The sequence below is a fragment of the Vidua macroura genome, chromosome 10, assembly GCF_024509145.1.
Source record: "Vidua macroura isolate BioBank_ID:100142 chromosome 10, ASM2450914v1, whole genome shotgun sequence".
Classification (NCBI taxonomy): Eukaryota; Metazoa; Chordata; class Aves; order Passeriformes; family Viduidae; genus Vidua; species Vidua macroura.
Window position 1 is genome coordinate 4411003 of NC_071580.1, and position 10139 is coordinate 4421141.

At 48.9% G+C, this 10139-nt stretch overlaps 1 protein-coding gene across 1 annotated transcript; it reads right to left on the minus strand.

Moving 5' to 3' along the window:
* Positions 1 to 565: 565 nt before the first annotated feature.
* Positions 566 to 9917, minus strand: SLC2A2 (solute carrier family 2 member 2). Its single transcript, XM_053986249.1, has 11 exons — positions 9786 to 9917; positions 9037 to 9132; positions 8271 to 8527; positions 7633 to 7757; positions 6772 to 6887; positions 6067 to 6229; positions 5450 to 5637; positions 4472 to 4576; positions 2238 to 2339; positions 1617 to 1820; positions 566 to 1432 (listed from the first exon to the last, which is right to left on the minus strand). The coding sequence occupies exons 1-11, from the start codon at positions 9798 to 9800 to the stop codon at positions 1241 to 1243; spliced, it is 1563 nt and encodes a 520-aa protein (XP_053842224.1). The 5' UTR covers positions 9801 to 9917; the 3' UTR covers positions 566 to 1240.
* Positions 9918 to 10139: the final 222 nt, after the last annotated feature.

Genomic DNA, 10139 nt, shown 5'->3' on the forward strand with positions numbered 1-10139 from the left:
AAAATATGCCCCCAAAAAAGGAAGAAAAATCCTCGGAGTTTGATTCTGCCACATAAAAATGTCTCATAAAGAAGCAAAAGGAGCACAAATAAGGCTGTGGAAACGGCATGACCTCCTGCTTGCACACTATCTTGGCTGAAGCACACCCAGCCAGCAAAATGCTAAGTGATGCAAAATGGGAGTTAGGTAAGTGGCACCTTCCAGTTAACCTTCCAATACCCATTTCTTCTTTGGGTTATTATTAATTGTTGCTCTATGAGCAGCCTGAGCCCTTGGCTGGACCTGGAGCCTGTGGGTCTTGAGCACTCTATGAAAGGAAGGGAAGGAAGGTGCAGATGGGGAAGGAGGTGCCCTGGCAATGGTCACACCATGGAAGGGGTGGCAGCAGAGCTCAAGTCTCCTCACATGGAGGCCAAGAGTGCCCAGGCCTTTTGTGTGGTTAGTGTTGTGCTGTGCCTTGTGCTGCAGCAGGGAGAAGGGGGAGAGGAGAGGCTTCCTGGGAGGAAAGAGAGAACTAAATAGTTTGGCTGAAATGTAGGAAAAGTGCCCATCAGCCCAGCCACAGTTTCTAAGATTCTCAAAAAAATTGTTGCAACTGAGAAATCCTTATGAGATAAGACAGCATTTCCATAATGCACAGATAGCAAAGCAAGAGAAGTACATCTCAGCCGGTTCAGGTGGGATCCACCGTCTTCCTCTGCAGAAGCAAGAGTAAGGGGGTGTTTGCTCCACCTGTTTTCCTTAGCACCTGGGGTGATCAGTGCTGTGTGCTGGTGGCACAACTGCACGAGCAGTTGGATTTTAAAGGGACCAGGTCACTCACCAGAATGAAGCAGAGAGATGGGGATAAAAAAGTGAAAACATGAGGCTGCAGCATCAGCAGCCCCTCTTTCCTTCATTTCAGCTAAGAGACAGCCCTACTCAATGCCATCTGGTAAGATCACTGTCCCACTGGGCTCTTCCAGAAGGGCATTGAGACGGACATGTACCATACTCCTCCTGTCCTTTCCCTGTCCCTGTCCTGCAGCCCAGCTGTCCCAAGTGTCTCAGAGGAAAATTCCAGGTTAGCACTGGTGGCTGGGAGGTGTAAACTGCAGCAGCCAGAAGAAATCCAATGGATGGGTCTTCTTGGTCTGCCAGCTGCAAGGTTTTTGTGAAATGAGACTTTTGCCCAACATTCTTCCCGTGGTGCCTGAAGGAGGTGCATGCCCAGTCCCTCCTTTCTGGGTGCAGGGGATGTCTATGCCTCCTCGCTGCGTCGCAGGTCTTGCAGCTCAGTCATGGCTTTGGCCGAGAGCTTCTTGCGGCGGAACACAGCTGCAATCTCCTCAAAGGACTTTCCTTTCGTCTCCGGTACTTTGAAGTGCGCAAACAGGAAGAAGATGAGGAGCAGACCCGCAAAGATTGCAAACACGTATGGTCCACACAGATCCTGCAGTGGGAAAGTGAGAATGGGGAGACCCACCATCAGCGCCACAGGGATGGCTTCCCCTTCCTACCTCGGCTGAGGTTGAGGTGCCCAGCCAGACTAGGGCATGGAAATCTGGGAGGCACATTCACATGGGATCGTGCCAGTCGTTTATTTGTGTGACAAAGAGATTTAAGAGATTTCTTACTGCTATGTACTGGAAACACATTCCCACGATGAAGTTGCAGGCCCAGTTGCAGAAGCCGGCGACAGCGATGGCGGCAGGGCGCGGGCCCTGGCTGAACAGTTCGGCTACGATAAACCAGGGGATGGGCCCAGGCCCCACTTCGAAGAAGATGACGAAGAGGAAGATTGCAACCATGCTGACATAGCTCATCCAGGCAAACTGGCTCTGCAAGAGGTTGGTGTTATAGTCCCAAAGTAACTCTCATTAATTATCACTAATTACTTTATTTAGGCTTATTTTACAGAAATTTCTTTCTATTCAGACAAAGGGGGACTCGACATGAATAATTAAGGTTTTAAACTCTTGTGCCAGGTGTTGGCTGGGCATGTGGTACCAGCATTGCTGCCTGGAGGAGTTCACAGCCATCAGCTCAGCTGTTACTTTGAGCCCTCTCCTTGCCTGCAGCTCAGCAAAATGATGCGGAATGGCACCCTTTAATAACCAGGGTGTTCAGCAAAGGAGGCCACCCCTTATTTGCTTTTTAATCTTGACAGGGGCTTGCAGCAATGTTTTGGACTGACTTTGATGGGATCTTCTCTTGTTTTCAAACCAGGGAGAAAAAAAATGGAGAGAAATTCTTACCAGGAGCACAAGCCCAACTGTCATGGCCACGGCGCTGACTAACATGCCCATCAAACCTGCCAGGAACAGGGATCTCCTGCCCGCCTTCTCCACCAGAAAGACCTGTAGAAACACATGCAGGAGCTCAGTGTCCAGCACCACCACTCTCAGGATCAGGTCCATTAGCCATAACCAGCCTGTTACCACTGCCACACTGTTCTTTTGCTCTTTTAGCTCTAGTGGTACAGATTTATGTGCTGGTTTCCAAGTGTCAGAAGTTCTGCTGGCAGCTGCTGGGGAGCCTGACTGAGCAGTCACCCTGCCAAGGGCAAGGCAAAGGCACACACACTCAGAGCCCATGCATTTCCAAGCTCTCAGGACTTCCCACCATTCCTACACATGAATTGCTGACTCTGGACTTTCTCTCTCTCTCCCTTTTCTTTTTTTCTTCCAGGTACTAAAAACTTTCTAGGTCTGCATTCATTTGAAATCAGGCTTCAAAATGTTAGCGCAATTCAGGTCACGTCACGGGCCATTGCACCTTGCCTGTCCTAAGGCAGGGATAGTTGTGTAGCAGCTGCAGTCAGGATTTTTTGTCCAATCACTCCCAGACTCATTTTGCTTTGCTGGTAGTCACAAAGCTTAGTTTGCTCCTTCTCAGCTCCTTTTGGTGGACTCCAGCCATGTCACCCAGCTTCTGACAGATACCTAAGTCTCTAGCAGACACCTCACCCGACAGGGAGCTGTAGGTCCCTCCAGAGGACAGTGCAGCTGTCCTGGCCTAACCACGCAGCAGTCTCTGAGGCTGCCCACTCTGCTTGAAAGGACACCTCTGGCCAGCAGCTCCACCTTTGCTGCCATTACAGCCATGATTTACACTTCCCAGAGACCGTCTTTTGCTGGAGGCAGTTCATGTGCTGACATGTGAAGTTGCAGAAGATGAGTCTCTGCTCCCTTCTCCCCTTGCCAAGGTCCACCCAGCTCTCAGCACTTCTGCCTTTTGATCGGGGTCTGTCATTTATTGACAAAAGCAGGTAATTTTTAAGTGCTCATGGACAAAAGAAGCAAAGAGCAAATGCCCAAGGCTGCAAGTACCACAGCCTTGGGGTGGAGATTGAACTGCAGGACACCTTCCCTGCCGAAGAAAGGCTTCTTCCAGCTGCACACCTCTGTGCCTCATTTCACAATAAACATCACATTTTCTCCTCATGTGGCCTATTATGGACTTTCTCTAAGGCAGGTTTACTCCAAGATGTCCTCTCTCACACATACTGGAGTATGAACAGTTTAGGTTGGAAGGGACCTTAAAAATCATCCAATTTCAACCCCCTGTCATAGGCAGGGACACCTTCCACAAGACCAAGCCTGGTCTTGGACAGTTCAGGGATGGGGCATCCACAGCCTCTCTAAGAAACCTGTGCCAGTGCCTCACCACCCTCACAGATAAGAATTTCTTTCTAATACCTAATCAAATCCTCCTCTCTCTCAGTTGAAAATTGTCTCCTTGTCCCAAATCTCTTGGAGCTGTGTATTTCTGCCTTGCAGCCAGTCCTGCATCATGTTGGTGAAAGTTCTTTACTCCCTAAATCTTGAGAGAGATATGAGGGAAATAGGCCTGGCATTTCCTGATCTTATATTAATGGCCACTTTATAAAACTAATTGCCAGCTGATAGGAATTGTGTTAATCCTCTCAGGAGAGAGACAAATGAAGGGAAGGTCTGTGGAAACAGAACCACCCTTTTATTGCTGTAGAGCCCCGCATAGATAGGATGAGGATAGGTGCTGGATTACTTTTATTACTGTGGAATAGCCTTTGTAGATCACTTGTGCAGGTGCTATGTACATACAGAAAACAGTTTGAAAGATGACAGGTAAGAGCAGACCAGGAGCTGGTGACTTCCCTATCAGAGCCCCCATCCCCTGCCAGCTCCCTGGGGAAATAGGACCTGCAGAATTGCAGTCTTGAGGGCAACTTTTCTTTTTGGGGGAAATGCAGAGTTTTCAGAGCTGCTCTGAACACAGTGGTGCAGTTTCCACTCACGAGGCATTTAGCAGTGCTGATCAATAGCCACATGCTCTATGTCAAGGCTTGAATTTTCAAATTAAACTTGCCCAGGAAATGATTTTTCCCTGTTAGGTGTTCAGGGTCAGTCCTGCAACATTGCAAATCCCAGCTCCAGGATAAAATCATGTTTCAAAACCACACTGTACCTTATGTGTCTTTATAGTCCAGGGGGCAGAAGTATTTACTTACAGAGATAACAGTGAAGACCGTGTTCACCACTCCAACACCGATGGTTGCATAAACTGGTTGGTCAACCCCAGCTCTCTCGAAAATATTTGTGGAGTAGTAAAAGATCTATCAGAATACATCAGGATGAAGGATTAGGCAACAGGGCTGTTGAAACTTTTTGTTCTTATGAGGGAAGAGTTGCACTTGCTTGGCTGAGATGTGGTGTAATTTAATTATGATTAATTTTTCAACTTTTAACGGCTTGTTATAATAATTAAAGCTGAAAATTTCATAGGAGCCTGAGGGAGTTAAAAATCCTGTTGAAATTCCCCTCTTGAGCTACTGCATTTGCATATTAAATCTGTTTTCTTCTGTGTAGTCTATGTTTAATCTTAAAATCCAGATCACCAGCACTGAGCACTCAAGACAAATATCTTAGTATGGCCGAGTTTTATGTTAATTTTAAAATAGTCTCATTGCAATGACTCCTATTTCTTTCTTCTCTCCAAGAATAAGGTGATGCCTTTCTGGTGAAAGTTAAGGGCAGGAGGTAAAGGGTGGCTGGTGGGTGGGGTGGGCATGACCTGGAGACAGGTAGGCTGGGCATCCCTGTGTGCTCCTTAATGCTTCTGGGTGTCAAATGGTGATTTCTGGTATTCCAGGAGATGATACAAAAGTTGTTTAGCTAAAACCAGCCAGAAAATAGTGATTCTGGGATGAGTATGATGTCATTAAAGAGAGCAAACTACTGGCAAACTTGGGTAGGGGAGGGTCATGGGAGGGCTCAGCATGGGCCTTTGTGCCAGCTGGTTTTGTGCTGGACTCCCTCCCACCCTTCTCCCCTCCTGCCCTCCTACAGCCAGCTTGGCAGGGACCCAGGAGCCCACTGCAGCCATGGGAAAGCCTTCTTCCATCCTTGCATGGCTTGGATGGAGCCAGAGCTGCCTTTTCATGCTCAGCATGGATCTCTTGAGAGACAAACATTTTGGGGAGACTCACCGCGTTGATTCCAGAGAACTGCTGGGATATTTGCACCATCAGCGCCACAATGACAGCTTGCCTGTACTTGGAAGAGGTGAAAAGCTGTCTTATGGAGACTTTCTTTTCACTAGCAGCTTCTTGCTTTTCCTTTTCCATCTCTTCAATCTCTTTCATTGGATCACAATTTCCTCTAAGCCTTTTCAAATCTTAGGGAAAAAAAAAAAAAAGATTGACATTTTATTCTCAGTGGTAGGTAAGTTGTTTATGTAGGGACAAGAATCTCTTTAGGCAAAACTCAAGGTAAGCCAACCACATGGACAGCTGTGTCCTCTTGCTCTGAGGGTTCCTATGGCACATCCAAGGATCCAGGATGCATCTGCTTAGTCAGGGGCAGCAGCACATCAGCTCTGCAACAGCCCTGAGATCACTCTCAAGCCTCATCCCTCAGCAGTGCTGCTTGGTCCCATGCAAATGTCTCAATAGTTTTTGATCCAGAGCTAGTTTGTATCTCAGCAGCTCAGAGCATGAGATGGAGCAACCACAGTCACATGTGAGTCCTCAGCCAGGCTTTTCCTTCTCTGTTTTGCATTATGCAAAGTATAAAAGCAACTCTAGGCAAGCCCAGAATATCTTACTTTTTTTAGCTTCCTCCACCTTCCCCAGTTTGATGTAAAGATATCGGGGGCTCTCAGGGCACAGTAAGAGCAGGAAGAACTGCAGCAGGGCAGCCACGCCAGACAGACCAAGGAGCAGGGGCCACATCTCGTCATTGCCCAGAAGAAAGTCTAGTCCAAGGATCTGGAATAATTGAGGCATATTTGAATGGATCATTTTGCACCCTAAGAAGAGAAAGCAATTGACCACTATGGTGTTTTGAAGTGACAAGCTGGGGGAAAACTAGAAGCAAATACCAACTCTTTATTTCTGGATGTGTTTGTTTTCTGTACATTTATGTGCCCACCTGTTGTGTAGCTGGGACTTGTGCCATGGTGGGCAATGCTGATGGGGGCTTTGGGCTCCCTACTTCCCTAATGAAGCCATTTTTGAGAACCTGATTATCAGGGGTCTCATGCTCAGGATCCAGCCTGGCACTGATGAGATGCTGAAAAATATTCTTCAGGGACAGGAGAAATTGTTTGCAGAAGTGTTTTCTATTTCTTGAGAAGTTGTCTTTGTTAAGACACCTCTTACTGACGGCAGGGGTTTAACCCCATTAAAACAGATTGTTTCACACACTCCTTCAGTTTTAGGGTGGAATGGTGAACAGTAGCCCAGTATATCACTATGGTCTTCCTATTCTCTGAAACACCCTCTCTGGATGTGTGTGTTTTCCTGCTTACCTGGCTGAAGAGGATACCCGTGACGATTGCGAGCTGGTGCAGCGTCCCCAGCGCTCCTCGAAGGGCCGTGGGAGAGACCTCGCTGACATACATGGGCACGAGTCCGGAGGAGAGCCCTGCACCGAGCACACGTGGGTGTCACCTCTTCCAGACACTGCTCAGCAACCAGCAGAAACCACTTCCCAAACGGGAAAGGAGGATGGAGCCTGTGTGCTGCACCCCACACCCCACCAAGCCCGTCACGCCTGGCTGGGAACCACCTGCACCTTGGAAAGGTGCTGGGATGTCCCTGCATTGAGAGCCCCAAACTGGGAAGCCTTTTTACTTGAACACACACATCAGAGCACAGAGCAGGGATTATCTGCTGGGAGAAGTTATCACAAGGCAAAGAGCCTTTTTAAAACTTGCCTTGAAACCTCAGAGTGGAGTATTTTATTTGCATGCCAGTAACAGTATAAAGAGCTGTTATTTCCAAACTAATTCTAATGTAATTCCCAATTATTTGCTGGCTATATCCTCTTTGTGCACAGTGGTCCTGTGCTCTCTGTCTAGGGAATCTGTTAACCAGCCTGGCTAGTGATGTGCTCTTACAGCAGCCACCAGCAAGATCCATCCTTGAAATACAGAGGGACCTGCTCCTTTCAGGATGTGTAAAATGAAGATATAATAGAGCCAACCCAAACACTTCTGGGAAAGATCCTAGATCAAGAAGGGCAGACACAGGGAGAAGAGGGAAATTCCCACCTGTGAAAGCCCTTCTGAACTAAAAAAAGGATTTAAAAAATATGGGAAACTCTGAACTGGAGCCCTGGACACACTACCAAGGAGCTGCTTTCAGTGGCTGACCCAGCCTGGACTCACCGCAGTACAGCCCCGTGACTGCTCTCCCGGAGATGATGAGGATGTGGGATGGCCCAAATTTTGCCAGCCCCATGAGAAGGTTCCCAGCGATGGAGAGGATGTTCACCACCAGCATGGCTTTCACTCTGCAAGGCAGCAGCAGCACAGCTCCTCTGGCACCTCACTCAGCCAAAGCAGCCATTGCAACGCACAAGAGGAACTGTGAAGTCACTTAATCAGTACTACAGGGGAAAAACAATGATAGCAGGCACTGCAAAATACAGGGACCAGGGTACAATCAAAGTAGTTAAAATTATATTATAAATGGTACTTTACATCCTGTGCAAATACCATGCAGATGGCCTCCTCTTCCTTTTGCCATGGAAAGAAAAGGGGGAATCCAGAACTTAATCAAGGCTGCTCATCAGCTGCTGTCTGAAATACTCGAGTTGCAATAAAATGTCTGATTTGTAACAGGATTTTAAAAAGCCCAATCTCTGTGATGGTTGAAACAGTATTTTGGAAGCTGGGAGGGTTATTTTTCCTTTTTTTCCTAAATTGCTGAAAATAACACAAATTGTATTTCTAGAGGGAAGAAATGGTTCTGTGGGAAGGGTTTGGGCTGTGGCACAGAGTCAGAGCACACACGAGCCTCTCACCTCCCGAGCCGGTCGCCGATCCAGCCCACGGTGAAGGAGGAGACCATGCCACCGATGGCGAACACGGACACGGACAGGGACCAGTACATGGTGAGGATGTGTGGGGAGGTAGCAAGGTCCTTGGTGATGTCAGTCTGGGGTGGGAATGTGCCCTCTGTGCCAGCCTGGGGGAACGTGCCTTCCTCCCCGGAGGCATTGGTGGTGTATCTGTCCGGGGAGACAATGCCCAGCACGCGCCCGTAGTGTGCTTCTATCACCTGTGACAGGTAAAGGAGAAAAACACCGTCAGCTCAGATCTATAACCACCCCAACCCCTGTTTTGGATTTTGGATTTTATTCTGCCTCAGAAAAAGATTTACATTGCAGGCTCTGCAGGGGTAAAATCTTGGGTTCCCCCAGCTCCACAACACCCAGACCCCAGCGGGGAGGGACCACGATGGCAGGCACAAAGCATTCCCCCTCCCGGGGCTGGGCTGAGCGTGGTGTTTGGATTTGGTGGAGGGGTGCAGTCCCTTGGCTTCAGTACAGTGACCATGTTGCAGTGGGGACAGCTCCATTATGTGCAGAACCCCACTCCTTTCCCTGGGAAAGTGCCAATGGAGGGTTCTGGCTGTGTTCTTACCCCTCTGCCCTGTTGTGAGGGTTTTGTTCTGTGGGAGAAACTGCCTGGGAAGGGACAGAGTCTTCCTGAGGGCTTCTGCAAGGGACAAACTGGCCCTGGCTGCCCTGTTCCTTGGCCGTGCACAGCTTGAGGGGCTCAACTTACCTTCTGGGGGGCGTTGATGACCCCCAGGCTGTAGCCATACTGGAAGAAGCCCAACACCGCAGTGAAGACGGAGAGGACCAATGTTCCTGTGAGGTGCTGGGGCAGGAAGCAAAGAACAACCTCATCATACTGTCCTAGCAGTGCCAAAACTGGGGGAGGGCTGCATCCCACCCCTATCCCAGGGGACTCTGCTGCCCAGTTGGCTGGGACAGAGGCATCCAGGGATGCTGCTGCAGCAGCACAGGTGGTTGGCTTGCTCCAAAGGACAAGGAAAGCCCATGGGCACGGGCAAGATCAGGCCCCCAGGGCAGAGTGGTGTTGCCCCACAATGACAGTCCAGCTCTCCCTGCTCCACTGCCCATCCTGGCCCTGGAGCTCGTGGGAGCCAAAGCTCTGCCCAGAAGAGCAGTGCAAGAAGCAGCAGCGTGTTGTTCCCCATCCCCATCCCTGGAGCACAACAGCTGGGAAAAAAACACCAAAAGGGTGTTTTTCAGCAGTGCTGTTTAAAGCATTTCTTCCTTCCATCACAGTTAAAGTTATCCAATGAGCCAACAGAGCTCTTAAAAATAAAAAAAAAGCCCCTTGATCCTTTTCCCTTTTCCCCTGTGCACAATTAATTAGTGGAGGGGATTTTTTTTTTTTGGTTTGTTTCGGTTTTGGCAAGGGATTGCCCAGTGCTGGGGTCCTGCAGAAATTCTAGTCATTTCACTAGAAAGTCTAGTGCAGGAATACCAGCGAGCCATGATTACCTTCTCTGTCTGCATTTTCCTTTTCTCATCCACCCCGCAGCTCCTCCACTCTCCTTCTGGGAACAGTCACTGTCCTGGGCTGCAGGGCAAGGTGAGGGCTCGGGCAGGGAAGGAGGGACAGCAGAGCTGGGATGGAGGCAGGAAAACGGGCTGGTGCTTGGAGAGATGGGACTATATCAACTCTGGAGTTAATGAGAAACCCAAGTCTTCCACGCATTATTTGGCCACCGCTCAGCTCAAAGCAGGCACCACCAATCCCCGTGTTTGGGACACACACGAAACAATGAGAGACCTGCAAAGACATAGAGTGGATCTGGAAAATTCAAATGATCCAGCTGCAGGGCTGTTTTGGGG